Source organism: Adelges cooleyi, unplaced genomic scaffold (assembly GCF_023614345.1).
Source record: "Adelges cooleyi isolate 19-005CV unplaced genomic scaffold, UGA_ACOO_1.1 ACOO_flye_CR_arks_rails_tigmint_CR_PRNA_1, whole genome shotgun sequence".
NCBI classification, from domain to species: Eukaryota; Metazoa; Arthropoda; class Insecta; order Hemiptera; family Adelgidae; genus Adelges; species Adelges cooleyi.
In genome coordinates, this window is record NW_026095751.1 from 5,993,889 (window position 1) to 6,015,287 (window position 21,399).

A 21,399-nucleotide genomic window follows, 5' to 3' on the forward strand; every position below is an offset into this window, starting at 1 on the left:
TCATTTTATCACTATACTTAATTCAACTTAATGAAATTCAATTAGAACACGTCACAACCATTCTTGTTCTTTCAGAAATATTATGCGGAATTGTAAATGAAAAGAAGACCACCCTCACTTCATTACAATATGATAAAGGCTCAATCGATCCCGTTTTCCCGGGTTTTAATATGTGTTGGCGTTAGAAACATACCCAGATCTTTGTTATTTATGAGATTCATACTATATATTATGACGTCAATGGACATTATTTGCTAGAACCACGTTTGTTGTTTTTGTGAGTAGAAAGTTGGAAAAAAAACCTTTTTATGTTATTAAATACTTGAAAACCCATAAAGGAATTGTGAATTTGTGCTTTAACGCCATATTATTATGAAAATAATATTTGATACACAAATTGTATAGTTTTGTTTCTTATAGTTTGTGCTTTATGTTACTGTAATCATTTCTATTAAATTTAAGCCATAGAATTGCGTAAACTTGTTGGTAAACCATTTAAGTTCAGTCATTTTTCTTAAAAATATTAATAATACTGATTTTTATGTAATATGCTGGATAGTTTAGTTTGGTTTAATAGATGCTTGTTATTTAGTGAATTTATTTTTGGTTTCATTAAAAAACCAATACTTTATATTTTAGAATATCTCATATTAAACTCTACGAGTCATTCGGGTCAGTAGATTGTATAATAATGGTTTTTAACGTATATTAATAATTACTCGTTACCTGTAAAATGTGCGTGTCTAAGTAATGTTCAGAAAATCCGGAAATTTATAAATCGGATACATTTCATGGTTCTACTACAACTATAGCTATAGCACTATCGTTGAGTAAGCGTACCTTTGGTACAATGGCAATTGTGCGAAACACTCAAAGCGTACTTACCAGCCAAAGGGCCAATGCTAATTTAAATGTGGAGGGCATATTGTGCATGGTTTCAGTACATTTATAGCTTTATTTAGGCCATTCTAGTGGTAGTGATGATGGCGACGTTCGACTACAATGTTAGTATCCCTCTCCTCCACGGCCGTTAAGCAATCGGAAGTGGCCGCCGTTTGTTGTTGGGGAAAATATAAAACCCTCTCCTAATGTAACCGTCTCCTTGAGAGTATTGAACTAGTTTTAGCTTAGGCTAAGTGTTCGTATTGAATAGAGAAAAGAAGTACTGAAGAAAAGAAACCTTTTATAGACACCAAACATTTATGCTAACAAAAAGTAAATAACTCCCAGGCTCCTCAAATTTCTTGAAAATTTACAATTTTTAAACATATACTAATCAAACTATAATTATTAAAACTAAAATTTTCAAATGTCCTATTTTTTGAAAAATGCAAAGGATTTTGATACTTTTAAAACAGTTATTGTGAGCAATTTAAGAATTAATAATTGAAATTAAGTCTAAAAAAGTTGTAATTAACTAATATCTATAAGTAGTGTACATGTATGTAAATATATATTGATGTTTTTTTATACTTTGCTGTATAAAATTGAATTTCCAAGAAGTTTGATATTTACTACAAAATGTTGCTAAAATATTTAAATAATGTTTAATTGATAATTATATTTTCTAATTTATAGCTATACATAAAATATATCAATACCATATCCTAAATTAAGAAAAAAATTCGGTAAAAGAAAAATTGTCGGATGAATTATATTAAATTTCATACAATTATAGTTTTATAATAACCTAATTATAATTTTTAATAATTTGTTAATCAAAACTCATATGTCAACTTACATTAAAAAAATATTCACATATTTCTGTAACCATCTTTATGCAGGTAACTTTTATTGTACGTACACTTATTGTAGTTAAATATATTTTGAGAAATAAATTTTCAGATTTGAAACATTTATGTCAAAAATAATGATACCAGTATAAGACTGTAGCTGCTGTAGGGAAAATAATGATCAAGTTAGTAGTTATTGGGTTCATGTTAGAGAACATAATCAGACAATAAATAAAAAAGTTTGCATTTTTGAATTTTGTTTTTGGAGCATAGTACAATATGTATGTTATAAAAATGAATGCTTTTTCCAACTCAATGATTTTCTTTTAGTTGTCATTGGAACGCTTTTCGATAAGATCTGCGATAAAAATCACTTTTGCCAATACATTATTACTTCCAAACCAAAAGCCGTTTTTCTGTATATAGTTATATTAATACTATTTTGTTATATTTTTTTGCCTTTGTTAAACATTTTAATTGGTGAATTAATCGACATTTTTTTTTCTTTTTTAACAAGAGATTGTTTGCGTTTTGGCCCGTTTTGTTGTTTTTTTATATATAGATTATACAGCTTCTGCGCGTCCACATAATTACCAAGCTTAACTCACCATGTGCCTACGCTAAAAAACGACTAATTGGCAGTAATTAAAAATAAAAACCCATTGGCCGAGAAGGGGATTACGAAGGAAAATTTGCATTTTCAAGGATACGACAACGACGACGGCCACGTTATTTTTGTTCTGGATTTTTATTACAGTTACTTAGGACCGGCGGCAGCGGTATTATTATTTTTAATATTTTTTAGAATACCCTTTATTGTTATTATTATTACTTTCTTTTATTTTTTTTTTTATATAAATAAAATCTTTGTTCTTTTGCGAGGATAAATGTTTACTCTCTGTATTTAAATGTTCGACTGAGATTTTTCACGATATCGTTTATCTCCCGGTCATAATAGCTTACTCGGCTCCTTCGTATTAATATTAAGCATTATAATTTATAACCCGACGCTGCGTCCGCCATTGCTTTATCTTATTTAGGTAAAGCGCCACTTGCGCATCCGACACATTCGATTCGCCCGATCGAACAATTTAACTGAAATGCCACGTTCACTCTAATTGCGGACAATCGTTAAAACAATGTTATTATGGTCGTTTAAAAGGAGAAAAAACATAAATAAATGAATCGTGATACGATTGTTAAAATAATGTGACTTCTAAAGCAGCATCGGACTACGCGATTATTGTTATTAGGATTTTTAGGAACGTCAATTAAGAACATAAAAACAAAAATTGTTGTGTTTATAAGCCCAGATAGTATTTTTACACTGGGATAATTTTCGACTGGGTTCTTCGATAGAAATGAAGGACCCATACATGCTATAAAATAAATAGAACAATGTTACCTTGTAATATTTAACTAAAATAGCTCTAAACGTTATTCGTTAAAAAGGAATATCATTTATGTCACCCCTGTGAACTGATTCTATTATAATACACCTTCAAAAACATGAACACAGTGCAGTGAACGGAATGATCAAAGTATCATACATTTTTAAACGTGGATTTATTATAGAAATGTTTCCAATACTGCACGTGTACAAATACCCAATTATAATGTATGATCATAGAGAGTAAATTCTCAATAAGTAAAGAAACTAAATGAAACCAAACGTTGTTCAAAGTGATGAATTGGCTACTTAAAAGTACTTTGAGATGTATTTTGAATGCGAGTATAATAAGTAATTTTAAAACGCCAGACATACTTATGTGTCGAGTTAAATAACATAATAAAAATAATAAAAACGTGAATAAAATACCGTGTTAAAAAAACACTTACGTTTAAGATTATTACTAAAAATAAAAGTATAAGACCTTGAAATGTTCACAATGATTCGGCCGTTGTACTATAGCAGGTATCAATGCTTTCAAAAAAGAAAAAAAACAAAGCTGTTTCGTGTACTCGTATTGTATAATAATTGTTCTTTTCTCTGGAATGGTCTGTTAACACCTTATTGTACTATTGTACAGTACTAATAAAGCAGCACCTAGGATTTTAATTTTAAAAAGCCACAAGCACAAAACACTTTTCCAGGAAATTCAATTTACCAAACAAAGTTGCGCACGAATTCTATTAGCCGGCGGTGTTACAATTATTTCTAAGAACTCAGCTCTTGTATACATCATCTGGAGTATAATTTAAGTAATTGTATTCAAGTATAATGCTGACAAGCAATTATTTCAGAACAAAACACTGTCAACGACATAAACAGTACAAATCTTTCCACGGACTTTTCAGTGGTTGGACATTTTAAAAATGTCGCTTTATTAGTAGGACGTTTCGAAACTAGGTATGAACTATGATTACTAGATAAAGGTACGATGATAACAGCATTACTTTAAAACGTAGTGAGCTGACTCGACACCGTGGCCGGCGTAGCCGGGCACCCCCCTCGGAACCGCTGTGTACAGACATATAACATACTACGTTTGAACACAACGTATACCCTACGTATACGACCTATCTGGTTTTTCACATTCAATAAGTGAAGTTCTGTCAAGGCTTTTGACTTCGGGCAACACCATGCAAAAACCCGGGTAGGAAATCATATCTACACTGCAGTGCAAATGGCGGCTGTCCATCGTCAAATTCCAACTGACTTCTTCTTCCTTATACTCGTATAACTTTTTTAGAAAGGTATTTTATATTTTAATAGATTTCGGAGAAACTTTTAAGCGCAAAACATTTAAATTTCTATGAGAAGTTTATTACTTGTGTGTCGACCAGCAGGTACGACCAATACGGTTTTTCACATTCAATAAGTGAAGTTCTGTCAAGGCTTTTCACTTCGGGCAACACCATGCAAAAACCCGAGTAGGAAATCATATCTACACTGCAGTGCATATGGCTGTCCATCGTCAAATTCCAGCCGTCTTCATATAGTGCTGACTGGCGCATTGTTCCAATCAACACAACGACCATCAACACAAAAACCTTAGAATACAGTTTATACATATTGTATTAGCTGTAAGAAATCCTTCGAAACAGGAAAAATTAGCAAAAACGGTTTGGAGAAATATATTGTTTTACACGGAAATGGTGCGGTGATACAAATGTAATAACAGTTACGTTATAAACAAGCCGTTTTTAATACACATATACCTATATACTATATTAGTAGTATTTGCCAGCATATATAAATATATATAATGTTTTTTTAAATAACATATGTGCTACTTTTTACCGTGAACAGTTCCGAAGTGTATTTTACACTTGTATATAAATAAATCACTTGAATCTATAAACGCGTTTGATTGCCAAAATAATTTAAATTTGAGATAGTTGTTAATTTATTTTATTAAGTTGATTGTGAATAAAAACTTTTAATCATACATATAATTTATAAGTATGAACCAACATCACAACTATTTTAAAACAACTAACAATCCAAAAAACTTTAACGAATTCATACATATTTCATAACTTTCAATTTCTTGTAATACAAAATAATAGTGGTTTGTAAATTTAATATGACACGTTGGTGTATTTTATCTATACAATAGTTACTGCGTTAAGTATGTAATGTGAAGTAATTTAAGTTTCAACTAATGTGTGTGAAATAATTTTAGTAGTAAGTGTAGGTCAAAAAAAATATTTAGAGTAAAGCCATATAGATAGGTAGGTAGATTATCAGCATTTTATCTTAACCCTTAACTAGTATCGTCATTTTCATTGCCATTTGATTATAATGAAAATCGGGTCATTCTTGACCCGACGATCCAGTTAAGGGATAATGTTAAAAGCAAAAATGTTGAAAATACGAATGTTATGTATGTTAAAATAAATAAATATATGCATACATACACATTTCTCTTGAAAAATTTTTTAAACATTTTGGCTTTTAACATAACATATAATACAGCAGTAAATTATGTATGAACTCGTAAGTGTAGCATTCTCACACTATTATATCATAAATACAATTTAATTTAATTTCTTGTTAAATGTTGTTTTTTTATTTAAATAAAACAAGCATTGAGATCTGTGGTTATAATTTGACAGGTATTCAATAATTATTTAGTTCTCGAAAAGTATTACTACAATGTAATAACTGAACGAAGAACAAGCAGTATAAATTTATATTTTTTGTTAATTATTAAAAAAATTATAGTTTTTGTCATAATGGGAGGTACAGATTGACAAAGGACTATACAAATATCCCGAACAATTCAAATTCAATAGCAACGTAAACAAATAGAAGTAAAATACATTTTTATTATTCGAATATATGTTTAGTAGGTACCTTTCATAAATCATAATATTTACAGAAACAGAATATATAATATTAATCATGTTACGTACAATCACAGGACCTTAAAAAATGTTTTAGTCGAAAAATCAGCGTGAATTTAATTGGTCGGGAAAGATTGATCTTTAAGGACATATCAACAATCTAAGGATATTTGAATTATATATATATATAGTTTTTGTTATCTTATAAATATAAAAGAGTTAAAAAACAAAATTTCTGAACGTGTTTGACAAAGTCTGTTTCACCACATATAATCCACGTGGCTTACAGAAGTCAGTAGAAAAGTGATAGGGGTAACAAACTTGTTTTAATATATGAGAGTAACTCAAGTAAACTATTGATATACTTTTCACTCATAATATGGTGAAATATATACATATTTGTTTGTACGTGTATATTGTATATAGAATATAGTTCATAATTTAGTGGAAAAGGTCAAAAGCTGACGGGTCCAGGAAACAAAAACGCGATGTTAAACCTAAAATTGCGCCAATATACATACATCACCGTGTGCGCCCTAAAAACGACCGCTTTATCGACATATTTACATATTATTATGCATGATCGGGATGCCTTTAATGATGTTATTACAATATACATTATACATCGAAATATTTTACTGAATTCAGTATATAAAATAATAATACCCACATACTATACCGCACGCTACTGAAACCACATTGCAGAATTTAGTTATTACTGCGCAAACGTTTAGAAAAGTATCAGCGATAAGCACACATCAGTAGGTACATGTGTACATTGTGTGTGTGTTGTAAGTGTTAATATAATAATAATTGTAATATAACACGAAGAACACTTAACGGTATTTGTGAACCGAGGGGTTAAGTCACTTGGCGCTATCAAAACAATTCCCGGACCTTGTTGTATCGTGTTTTCATAATTCTCTCTAACTCTTGAACTATGTCGTGATGGTTTTGTCGTTGTTGTAAATTAGTCGTCGCTAACAGCAGTTTAACACGGCGGTACGCACACGGAGGAAGAAGCCCGTTTAAGTCTAAACGCATCGGGTTCAAGTAAATAGCGCGAGTTAATTATACGTGTAAATAATAAGATTCGCGAGACATATTCAACATATTCTCGAGGAACATAGAACACAGCACGAGGAGCAACAACGGCCAATACTGAGAGTTTGTGAAGTTTATGTTGCTGTTTATTCCAAACAGTTTTTGCTCGGGACGACTTGGAACAGCTTCGCTTAACTGAATAACGCGATGTCTGTACAATTGTGTAGTAGTAAAGATAATTACTTTGGCTTTAATATCAAACAGTTTTACATATTAGTTGCAAATCAAATATTTTAAGGGACTTGCGGAAAGCCGAAATATTTTATTTATTTGAAAAAAAGTAGGTAAAATGGTTCATGTACTAAAATCAATGAAAACACGGAAATTAGTGTACCTGATCATTTAACTTAAGCTACAAATAAGATGAGGATATATTGACTTACACTATACCTTAATCGTGCAATAATTTAACACAAAATTACAATTTTACGGTTTACAAGGTTTATTAGCTTATTAGAATGTCGTTAGGAAAAAAAAACATTAATAATAATTACCATGGAAATAAATTTCATATTTTTAATATTATGTATTATATTAGACAATAAGAAAAAACAATACACTAAATATTATATAAAATCAATAATTATACAGCAATAAATTCAAAACTATATAAACTTGGGAAAAGTCGACAAATACAATTTATATTATTGGTTAATTATAGATTTTTATGATACATTTAAGAAACAAAACTTATAATAAATGAAAATGTTGTTTTATGAATCTACATTATTTTGAAGTTCTCGGGTCGATTAAAAAGTAATGTTAGCTAAGGCTGCTTTTTCTTCAAATTTTCATACATGTTCTCATGGGAACTAGTGTTTATAAATAAATAAATATAATAGTAATCGATTAGATAGATTTCGGATATATTTTTTAAAAGGTTTTTCAGCAAAACCCATTTTGTTAGAATGTCTATTTTCAATAGCGTTTAGGTCACCATTTATTTCAGATTTTAACTGCTCGCTGAACAGTTTTATATCGTCGTCGTTCGTTAAACTTTTAATAATTGTTTGAATTCCTTATATTCATTGTAAATCAACAAGTTGCACTGGAACTACGATCAATGTGCTATCCATTTAACATGACGTAATAAGTGATTTAAATCTAACCATCTAAAATAATTATATTCAACAAAATGTAATAGAATATTGTATAATGCATTGATATTATGTTTTTGTAATCATGTCTGTGTATCGAACATTTTTTTGGTAATTGGAAACACTATATGTTTTTAACTTAAGGCCCTTAGAAATCAATCGAAATTGTACTGCCAAGGTGGCCATGATGCCGTTATTTGTATCATTAATTTAAATAAAGTTTGTTTAAAAATGTTTTCATCAGTATTACTCCATTAGACCAGAGATACAGTACTCGTTGATGTTCTTTTTCTTTATTTATTTTATAAAAACCTAATTTAGTTGAATAAAAACTCCATTATAGGCGTTTAATAAAAAACGTTTTGTTCACTTTTTTTTATTCAAAAAACAATAATAATTGAATCACGATTGTCCACTAAGGTCTTCGGCTTAGGTTCAGACTTATAATATATACTATTCGATACGTTAAACTGAACTTATTAAAACCCAGCTTAAAGCATAAGAATAAAAACATAAAATATTGTCTTTTATGAGAAATGAATAATGATGAATTCATTTTCTTCGTCAATAGCGGGAGGGCGTCCAATAGAAACCGGTAGTACCAATCGTTTTCAGCTTTTTATCAGATCTTCCTTTAGACTAACTATGGTCCACAGGAAAAAAAATCATCGTGTCATCAGACACAAAAAAAAACACATCGTTATAAAACCAATTCCAATACCTGTTCAGCAATCGCGTCGGAGCTAAACTGCAGTATGACACATAGGCGGTCAACACCAATGTTAATCAGGAAACTCCTGAATTGATTTATTTGCACGGTGTTTATAATGTTTTATACCGATGAGATCTCGCAGCTCTACTTGTATACTTTGTTAATAGAAATCAACGACGATAGTGCAATCGTAACCGTTAGCTGATATCAAATGAAAACATAATAATATTTTGTACGAGCCAACGCGTGTCCCCGATTCGTTAATATTCTGAATATCTAGATGTGTTCAAATAGGTATTACCGGAAAGAGGAAATAACGGTGTATTAACCGGTACCCGTTCACAGCTGTAATCAAAGGAGTGAGCAAATTCCGTCGAGAGAAAATGAAAATGTGAAGAGGTAATGTCCGTTAACGGGGAAGTGCAGACTGAAAAACGATTTGTAGACGGGCAAATTAATCAGTACTCGGCGCAATTGAATTGGAAAACATATCCCTGCTTGCTTTGCTTTTCCGCACTTTTGCATTTACAACTTGATTTAAAGTTCATAAGTTGTTCAGTTTTGTACCGACATCATTTTAATTGAGCAAAATATTGATTATCGTAAATATTATAACGAATATTTCAACTATTAATAATAATTACTCGCTGTAACTCTAATTAATTCATAGATGTGATTTGGCGATAATATGAAACTTGAGTGAAATATTTGTTTAGAAGTTATTGATCATAACTTCTAAAATGCGAGTGACAATTCATGATGTCAATAATTCTAATTTTTATATTGCGTTTTTGTTTAGTGTATTTTTTAGATTACATTTAAAATATATTTATTCGACGAATAAAACAATATAGATTGAATTTGCTCGTGTGTAAAAAGAGAATAAAATCAACTTCATAAATTAGCAAAGAAAAGTACATAATATAATTTATGTTTTATTGTACAACTCAAAAGTATATACCATTTTTTAAAGTGCGAAAATTTACAACTATTTTTTTTTGGTCTGCTTAGATTTTAAAGTATTTTATTCCTTATTAATCTTCAGACGTTCAATTAGTCTTAAAACTTTATTTTCATCTCGAATTTTAAGGGACATAATATTAAATACACAAAAAGTATTCGGAAAACTCTTGAAGTAATACCACTTCAGAAATCCAAATCCTGAGTACAAAATACAAGTTCACAGAAATGTTGAATTACTTACAAGTTACATTAACATTATTATGTTTTAGTTTAATACTATAATTTTAAGCAACTGAGTAGTTTTTCATTTAACTTGTGCGCCTTTTATTTTGGTTGTATTATGATTTTTAGCGTTACATTTTGTAACGTTTGATACTTAGTAAGTTTGATACTTAAATAAGCAGTTACCAACACTCGGATTTTAGTTTATGAGCATCTGGTACCCAGTTTTCTACATAGTTTACATCGGCAGTTTTCAAATTGTATTACTGGCTATTGTCATAAATAATCATGTAATACCATTGTTGTAATAATGGAAAGAGATAAAATATGAAGCACGTACCGCGTTGGTAATATGGATGTTTTTCAAATTAACTTATTTAACATTACAGTTGGAAATCGTTTTGAACTTACATTTGTGGAGAATATGCAACACATTCTGGAGAATGATGAGTTGAATTTCATTTTCAAATAAATACTATGAAACATGTAGAAGTTTTTTCTTGCGTGGTTATGGCTATTTGACAAAATTTTCGAGGCACCTAGAAGAAAAGGGTAGGCTTTCTTATCTCTTTAGCCGTACGTCTTAGTCCTTACTGTTGGCTTATCCACTCGTCCTCCTATACATAACTGTTTACTAATAAACTTAATACTCTTATAGATGTTTGACTATTTGGTGAATTCTCCACTTAAGTTGATTCCCGTTATTATTCTTGTTAGCTCTAATACTCATTGTAAAATATATTGCTTACACATTTTATTATAATTAGTGTTTGATAAAAATATTTTAAAAAAAATAGATGTTTCAAGAAATACTTTTATTTAATTAACAACGATTAATGTGTAATTTTCTAAAACAAACGACTCGAAGTGAAATTAATAACGTTTTATACAAACGAAATGGGTGAATTTTTGTACGATGACAGTAAGGTGTTCAATATAAATATAGGAAATAACTCAAGAACAATAAAAGATGTTTTGTAAGAGTTCTGTGTATGACTGGTGTCTAATGGATGTTTGCGAGAATACTGTTGTATTGTTTTTCTTCAATAGACTTCCTCGGATGTTTTCTTCGTTGTGTACTTAGACTGTGTGGTATTCGTAGCAACATTTTCGAACGGAGCAAGGGTTTAAAAGCCTCGGGCAAATCAAATTTACGACGCCTTGAATTTTATTTGAAATACAGTAAGCACAATCCTGCGGGGAGCTACGCTACCCTCATACCACTCAAAGTTTAGATTTGTTTTCCGTCAAATATTTTACAATAATTCATAGAGATGGATACCCGTTTTATATTTTATACCTCCGAGATCTTTCGGCAAAGTAAAAAAAAAAAAGTCAAATATAATGGTTCTTTTTATAGGAATTTCCAAGTCACGTCGTCCTGATTTTTATCATTTGAGTAATTGAATTATTCAAATGAGTTCTACATAAATTACGCGATTCAATGCCTTAAATTATACTTTTTATTTTATTTATTAAAAACAATCATTGTATAGTTACATTGTTAAAAATATATAAAACTTACGTTGATCGTTTTTGAAATTATGGAGCATAATAATATTTTCTTGTTTTGTATTTAACAATTCAATAGAAACAATATTTGTGTATAATAAATACATATAATATAATATTATATTGTTTTTTGATTATAAATAATAAAAACTTGGCGTGTGTACGCATACTTGTGTTGAGTATTATTGCACCTTCGTCTTCTGGACATTTAACAATGCTATTGTGGTAATTAAAGGTGACTAATTTTATATTACAGTAAACGCTCCAACCTTTAATTATCAACGTGTATCTGATGCGCCTATTGGGCCAAAGCAACGCGAGTAAGGGTAATATTTGGCATTATTGATACCGTTGTTCGCCAGAACTAATATATTACTGTATAATCGAATACGAGAATAGCACACAATAATTATTGTTGGTATTACATTTTATGCAAAACTGTCGACGGATAAAACCAGGTCGAATTGGAATTGGGATATACCGTCATCCCCCGGCGTCATCGTACTGTTTAAAGCACGGTCGGTTCGACTGACAAGGGTCGCAGGAATAATCGTATTTTACTAGTGTCGTTCAGGTTCATCCCGAGATCAATAATCCTTTACTTACACAAGCAACTAACAAACGTCGTATAGTGTTTGTAAAAATATAATCATTTCTGACTTATCCGTTCTCAATATCCAAGGCGATCCAAGAAGACGCTTAAAACGAAAACGGTGTTGAGACCTTTGAAATGAATAAAACTAATCTCGCAACGCTATGAAGTTCTATCGATGAATGGTTTCTACTATCAAGATCCCTGCCTACTTAAATCTATCATTTAACACTTACAGTTCTTGTAAAAATAATTAATCATAGATTGACGATTGTGAAAATTATATAAAATAAAAAAAATATATCATAATTCAACATCGATTTATTTACAAAAATATATCCAAAAATAAAAGTGTCGTTAATGTAACACGATAGTCTGTAAAAAGAATATATGTATAAAATGTACATATGTATAATAATAATATATATATTATATTATACATATGATTCTATAATAATAACAAATGTAATACTGTTTTACTTGTGAAGTAAGTTAATATTGTACCTGCTATGTGTATTACGGGTGGTGTAAATTTTAAATTTTGAATTTAATGTATACATTTTGTATTACTATTGAAGGGATGAGTTCTCCTTTTTTGGGACCTTAAACGTATTTGATCAGCAGATGTTAGCTTTAATCTCACCTCGCTAAATTACATGTCCCGTCTGAGCCCTACTGGTGTGCGTTGATTGTGTACTGCAAGTACTCTTTATGTTCTTGTAAGTCGTTCATTATATTCAAAATAGATTATTTTAGTGTTTTAATCCAAAAAGTTTTATACCCAATACGCATATGTACCTTAATTTATGAAACCGTTGTGATGTGTAAGAGTTCGACTTGTGTGTGCTTACAATAAATAACACGGCGGTTTGGGACTCGATTATACAATACTACATCCGTTTAAACGGATCCATGGGATAATTACCGCCAATGGGCTTCGTTTAATGATCCGTTTAAAGTTCAATAGCAATGAAAACACAATGATGATACGCAACAGTGACTATTCGTTGGAAAAAAAGAAACGGTGAAAACTCCATTTTCCCTTGGATAAAAACGAGTTGCTATAATAGAGTTCTATATGATTTAGGTTATAATCAAAATAAACCATGTGGAAAACAGAACATCTATACATAGTTAAAATAGTATGTTTAAGCAATATTATCTTTTTTTTTAAATTTATTTTTTTAACGTAATACTATTTAATAATAATTACTAATAAATTCAATAGTTTACACTACCGGATGTATTTACCGGAGAGAGTTCCTAAACTTTTAAACAACAAAATACGTTGAAACTTAAATTATCGAATGACGAACTACCCAACATTCACAATTTTTCTTTTTAATGTATAAAAATGTGTTTTTTTATGAAAATAATTGAATTTCGTATTAAATATTGCATTAAAAAGTAAACAACGATGTCGAAAGTCTAGACGATAAAAATATAACTAATTATAAGCATACAAGAGAGAGAAAATAGGGGTTTAGACAGGATTGACAGGTGAGATTTATTTAAATTTGATAATCGATATTTGGATTAAGAATGAGACATTAGTACGAGTGGGATACACAGGAACTTAACAGTTAACAAGAAACAGCAAACCGAACTTCATTGGAAAGACCATTAGAACGAATGGATAGATTTGGTACGAGCCTACAATCACTAGGCTACTGATGACAAATACTAGTTAAAATGGATTCTAGGAGACTAGGATATGTGGGTGTATGCCCCTAAGATAGGGTTGGGTAAATTTTTATATTAATTATTATTTCATTTTGTTTGTTAAAAACACTTTTTAACAAAAAATGTTTAAGTATATTTAGGGTGTAAAAAATTGTTTTTATTGTGGCTAGGAGTGCTATTAACAGATTAGTTATCACAACAAAATGGTATTTTTAAATTGTAAGTGTATTTTAAAAATTGTATACATCAATGATGTATAAAATATAATTGTATAATATGTAATATATTATACATTTACGTATAATACGCGCCAATCCTGCCTTAAGGTAAGCAAGGAATGCGCAGTGTGTAAAGCAGTCGAGCAAAGGAATTTTCTTTGTACTCTTTCGATCGTTGCACAAGTAGACCCTGTGAAAGGATCTCACAGGATACTGTCATACTATAGAATTCGAGCACAAGTGAAACCTTAAGGGGATACGATGCATAAAAACCAATAATTTAAAAGCCTTACATCACAGCACTCGGGCTAAGTTCGGTAAGACCTAATTCATAAAAGAAAAAGGAATTTTCGAGCAAAATTCTTGTAAAAATTAAAAATTTTAATGACAGTATCCACATTTTGTAAAATAAGCCAATAACCATGAATAAAATGTCGAAGCCCTAATGAATCATTGGAAGAAATGAAAAGCGAAATCCAATGATATAGCTTATTTAGTACTGTAAATGATTTGGAATGTATTATTTATAATTATAGATTTGTTTTTTATATAGTTAAGAGTGATATTATTTAAATTATTTAATTGTTATTAATGAAAATATTGACGAACAATGAAATGAACTCGTGAGCCATCATTAATTTATTGGCAGCTAAATGAATATTACTTACTATTGCTTACTAGTTATATTAATTATTATTACATTAGTGTCATGATAAATAATAAAGCTTATCCATAAGCTTGTATGGTCAGACTGTGCTAATCCGTTACTGCACTCTACTGTGAAATGTGTAATACTTGGTCTCGAAACCGCAACCGAGTACGACCCATTTATAAAACGACCAATAGGCGTTGTTTCACAGAACATAGCATAAACTCTGCGACCGGCGGACTATTGTCGGAGGCTTGTCCCAACCATACATGTACCTACACATTAATAATATATTACCGAGTCGCTAGCAGTTAACCCGTGTACTTGAAGCGTATTAACATAAACGGAGTAACTCTCCGGGTCCGATGAAAATAGTAAAAATATTGTGTGAAAACAAACTTGGCTAGTAGCAATAGTTCAAGTACAGACTACGGTGAAATTGTTAAGTAGTCGAAATAGCTGACTAATAACCAAGTAGTCGAACAGCTACTAGTGCTCGTATATATTATATTGTTTTATTATTGACGGATTCGTTGAAATAACGATACCCAATAATAGGTGTTCGTTGTTACATAAATAACGTGTAGAGCCCACGCTTGAATAATGTACACCGTGAACACTGAACATCACTTTACCTACCTACTTACAAGATCCGTATAATACCTTCGCGAACACACAGATAAGATTTAGATAGGCACGCACGCGTGGCCAACAAGTGTGTGTGGTGTGTGTGTGTGTGTTGCCCGCCCATACGATATACATATATGTATGATTCAATAATGAAAATTCCAGCCCGTACACTTGATATATTATGTATTCGCGAGTAAAGTGTAAACCAAGTTCTTAACGTGTTGCTGAGAAAGGTTTGATACGAGAGGAGAGTGTATTAAATTGAATAATTTCGTTGCATATTTTTCCGACCTGCTGACATATGTTATTAAACATTTACAGACGCACCGTTTCCATCAGTGTCAAAACGCGCACATCGTCGCAGTATGATTTATACGAAATATACCTACCCCCTCCTTCCCCCCTACCCTACCCTACCAGTTTTTAACGTAGACACGCTCGTCTCCCGTGATAATATAATTACGATTGATGTTGGAATTTTTTTTTTTTACCGTCTTAGCCGCGATATTTGAATATTACTATGTGTAAAAGAAAAAAAAAAATAATAATAATACATGCGAATTGTTGGTTGTTTGTTCTCGTTTTTTTGCTCGGTACAGACGAAATATAAATTTGGAAACCGAGGAAATTCACTTTTAAGTTGTTCCCTAACGATTCTCGACTCTCGCTATTACACTTTTACGATTTCCACTCGCTAATCGCTCTCCTCAGTACCATTATATGTATTATTATAATGGCTGTTGGCAAAAATAGTTTTCTCCCTTTATACCTGCCCGGCCGGCCCGTCCCTCTTTATTCTCCGTTGCTCTCGCGCGCACAAAACTGTACCTGAGGGAAATCAAAACTCCTTCCTGACAAAAACACGGTGTGCAAGTTTTAACGAATAGGCATTCCGTTCGTTACTGTCAAACCACAAACGCGAGTGTATTTTGTTAATAGCTGTTATTGATCTTATTCATACCAGCGGAACGGTTTGTTCTTTTTTGTTCGTCAATGAGAAGTTCTGATAAAAGCCCGAATTCGCATTAACAATATCTCTGGCTTTTGCGCTTTTTTTTTTCCCGTCCAATTATTGTCTGACCAAGATATTGCGCTAGACAAAAGTTTACCGAACCGTCTTTACTATATTATGAAATATACAATATATATATATATATATTATATTTCAATCATAAAGAATATTCAAAAACCCTTAACCGTAAAATAATACACTTTCCGCGTTTACGTAATTCGGCAACAGTGTTGTCATCTTCAGCGCTAACGACAGATTTCAACAATCACAATCATACAATTGTATATTATATGCAGAACCAATGAAATTAACTACTAAAGTATACAAAAAGGAATATTTGATTAAAATTAGAAAATTATTTAATTAAGTTTTGTCAACAATATAATGTTTTTTAGGCTTCGTTGTGAATCTGAAAAGGTATATAGGTGAATACAGAATAGGTATATTTGTATTTTGTTGATACGCTACGCACCCATATCTGTGGAAAGCTTGGCTTTCTCATCGGTACAGCCTATCCCTTAGAAAATAATGTATTATGCTATTGCGACGCTGTGAAAGTTTCAAAAGTTAAAAAGCCTATAAGGTTGCCTCCCTTAAAGTTGAAAGAACAAAAAAAGAAAAAAAGAGATAAATCTTTCAAGTGTCAATATTCTCACAATACACAGTTGGGGAATATAGCGGTATCTAGTAACTAGAAACTAGTCAACATGTTTTTCGACATTAGCTCTTAAGCATATCCTTAAAATTAAAAATCTTTTATCATCCGCATCGGCAGATTTATTTGCTTAATGTTCGCTACGACTTATGAGTTAGAACTGAACGTAGGTAAGTATTCATTACCTACTACAGTATGACTACAAATTGATATAGAGAGAAGATGACATTGTAAATAAGTATTTAAATAGGTACAATTTTAATGTAAATCAATAGTTAGATAGCTATATAGATAGGTGAATAGTTAGGTAGATAAATAAAAAGTCTGGTATGAGAAAAAACAAAATAACAAGAATGAGTTGTACGAATTTATTAAGGCTTAATTATTATGGCTAAAAATCAACATTTAAAAAATACTTGAGATCAATAAAATTAGACATATTGATTTATAATTGATTCATTTTTGTTGAGTTTTTATATGTATACAAGTCTGAAAATATCTTATAAGTTTCATAACAATATTTATCTCATAATAAAGTTTTTGGATGCAGTGCACGTATTTATAAGCTCATTGTTAAATGTAAAAAAGCTTGCTTGAAATTTTAATAATAATTCATTATAAAACTGTTGTGTACATTAACTATGGTTGATTTTCGATATAAATGAATTATATTATAATTTATTTATATTTCTCAACACAACCTAAATATTTTTTTTAATGCTCGAAAATTTTAATACATGTTTATAGTTCTTATAGTTCAAACGTAGGTGAATATTGTTAGGTTTAACATTTTGGGTTTTTTTTTCCCATTTATGACGGAACACTTAGGTGTTCTGAAGAGCCATTTAGGTATGCTAATTTGATTACCATAATAGTATTATTGGTATAATTACAATTAAAATAATCGTACGCACCTTGCCGCGCTTAAGCCACAGAGCATTGTAAAGTTTTGGCCATCTGGGTAGGCTACTGTACCATTAGGAGGAACCTATTATAATTAAAAGGATGAGGGTAAGACGTTTAGGATTTCCTTGATTGTAAAACTTTAGCAATTTGGTACATGACGTATTTCCAGTCCAGAATAATATGGCAACATTAAATCAGATTGCGGCGAATCAACCATACACGATAGAAACCAAATGCATTTTTATTAAAAAACAACAATGTGGGCGTGTATAACATGTATTTTGACTTGTGAATGACAAGCTGAGTGTACTTACCTTTGGCGTCGCCATGGCCGTAGTCTAGAAAACACAATATCAGCAGTGCGATAAACTTTTGGTGTTGCCCTTGCGTTTGATGGTGGTCGGACATCACCGTTCTTTAACGTTTCTCCTCGGCCGTTCGCTTTCTCAACCCTGAAACACGACAGTATTTAAGACCCACGATTAGATTAGTAAATTCTAAACTTCAACTAGCGCTACTACGACCATTAACTTAGGTAGTTGGCATAATATGTTTGGTCGTTATTTTAGAAAACAAATTATTCGAGCCCATTCGTGGAGATCATAAATCTTATGCCCGTATACATTCACATTAAACAAATTTTAATTAACCATTAGAATCTAATTAAACTAGTTTTTGAGATGTAAATTAATCCGTAGCTATATTATAATATAGTTTGTGATAATATTAAGTTACAATGATTTGTTTTAAACATCTTCTACCCGCATCAATTAAATTTGCTAGACATATTTTTAAGAAAATACATTAGATTCGTTTATGATATTTATACTGGAAAAATATAGGGAAAACAATATATTTTATGAATTAATGAGTTTGTAACTACAGATTAAGTATTAAAAAATGAAATACTTAAAAAATGTATTAAATAACCGAAATTAGTATCAAATAATAATTGTTGAATGTTCTCTATAAAGGGAAATATGAATTATACAATTTTATTAATATAGGTAATTAATACTGTACACGTTTTTACTAATACTCTTTCTATATTCGCAGGCATATGTTATAAAAAGGGCTATTTAATACGTGCCTCATACATCAGTATTAACATATTACATAATACTATGTTTGTTTTATCGTTTTATAAATTGTGAACTATATTCTTAAGTTACTTGCATGTACACTTAGAATACATCATACAGCGTGTTAGTGTAGTAGCGGAGTATTTAAATGTTTTTAAATAATAAATAGTACAAATCATATATGGAAATATGATATAAAATTACAATATTATTTTAAAACAAATAACTGAGTTTTATCATAAATGAAGTAAAAATACAATTATTCATAGCTATTGGCATACCTAATCATTTGCTACTTTGATATGTTTAGATTATCAAACATAATCAAGGATGTCCATTTAAAATAGTTACAGAAATTAGAATAGTTCCTGAGTAAGCAATGTAACGGTTACTTTCAGCCGCCAATTACCACTCGCCCTAAACATGCTTATTAAGCACTTGTCAATAAGACAATAGATAGGGGAGACAGCGAAGACACAACAATGCCCCAAGTTGCCGACGCATCTAATCAGCTGAGACCTTACCATCGCCAGACCACGACCGACTACTAGTTATCCTAATATAATCTGCTCTCTTTGCCACGTCTTATCGCTTTGTAACTTTCCTTTTTCCGCGTGTGTTGGCTCAACTCCGCTTCTCCAGCACCAGCTGACAATCTCAGGGACCCAGGTAGAAGTGTATTATAAATATCTATGTATGAGTGTAAAATCAAATAGTTCTTAAGTATTAAAATACTTTTTTTTGTATTTTGATTTTGTAAGTAGACAGCAGAATACTATATATTTCCAGTAATTGCTATAGTGTTGTTGAAGATGAGACAGGAATAGCAGTCTTCTATTCTTCCATTAGTGTTCCATTTTATTCCATTAGTGCGTGTTTATATATGATTCACCATCTAGCTTTACATGTACATTAACATGTGTGTTGACATTGCTACCATGTCAATGTAGTACTTAGCTGGAGTTAAGCTGTAATTAGTGTTGTTCGTTTAAGTCGAATCAATAAAGTACCATTAGCTTGATGAAATTTAATTCTGCTCTTGGCGAATAAGGCGAAAAACGAGTATCGTGTCTTGTAGTGGTAAATTTTATTTTCGACGAATAATCGCTTAAGTTTTGTACATGATCATATACACGTCAAACGTGTATACCTAACAGCAGCTCGAGTGAGTAAAGTAAACTCAACGTTAAGGAAAAGACACGTGGCGCAAAAATGGGATTTGCCGAAATCAAATCAAGCCAATGGTCATCGGGAAACCCATTCGGGCGAGAGGCGGTCATCAATCATCGACTTGGCTTTGGGCAACAAAAGGATATAGATTTATAACACAATATACGTGATGGAGAAAAGTGTCAATGTTGTGTTTAAGAAAAACGTAACTAAGTATATTATTGCAATCATACGGCGAAAAGTCCAGAAAACAATAACTGAACATCGCCAACGCGACCGAACCGTACTGAAGTTATGTCAGGGCACTCGAAATGTAATTCCAATATTGACACGTTGAGCTGAAATGTATTAAAAGTAATAACGGTGTAATGAATAGTGACATTTTCTAGCAAGCCTTCTGTCATATATACCTATACATCAATCAATACTATTTACAGAATCGCCAACACACAATTTTTAAGTTACAGCCAATATAGATCACGAATAATATATATTACCATATGTATTGATAGTTGACAAAAAAAAAAACACCCAAAATCACATAAAAAAAAAAAATCAAATCAATAGTTGTTGAAAAAATAATATAGTAGTTATTTTTAATAAGCGAAACTTTAGAACGACCTTTTAACTGTTAACTTAATATTTTTATGATATTAAAAAAGTTTTTATTAAATTAATTTAAAACTAATAAAAAAAACTTTGCCTAGCTTTAATCTTATATATTTATATATCATAAACTCTGTTATTATGTAATATTTTAGTTTGGTCACATATTATTATATTATGACAAATAAATTCAACATAACGTTTAATAATTATAGCGGAAGCTATACGAAATGAAAAATGTCACTGGCTGAGGTTATTTATTAGTAATATGTATTTCAAATGCAATGTATTCTTTCATGCCTCTCTGTGTTTTATCTTAGGTTCCAAGACAACGCACTATACAACAAATACAAAATGTATAATGATGTTTTACGAGTATTAAGTGCTACGGTATTGCCATTTAAATTCCATTTGCGAATATGCCCAGGAACTTGGATTCAACCAGCCGGATTGTGTTTGTTTAAAACAACGTCCCAGTAAATCTGTCGGGGGGTGGATCTTTGTGCATTAGTTACTGAACTGGACAGACCATTTGAAATATACGACAAGAGCGACGACGT

The 21,399-nt window shown here is 30.9% G+C and overlaps 1 protein-coding gene across 2 annotated transcripts in view; it reads right to left on the reverse strand.

The window, feature by feature from the left end:
- LOC126834704 (hemicentin-2-like) overlaps positions 1–21,399 on the reverse strand; it is a 156,235-nt gene that overhangs the window by 21,221 nt on the left and 113,615 nt on the right. For both annotated transcript variants that reach the window (XM_050566826.1, XM_050566817.1), the window contains one exon: positions 18,296–18,433. In XM_050566826.1, the coding sequence (XP_050422783.1) occupies positions 18,296–18,389 (94 nt within the window). In that variant the 5' untranslated portion in view covers positions 18,390–18,433. The remainder of the gene's footprint in view (positions 1–18,295; positions 18,434–21,399) is intronic.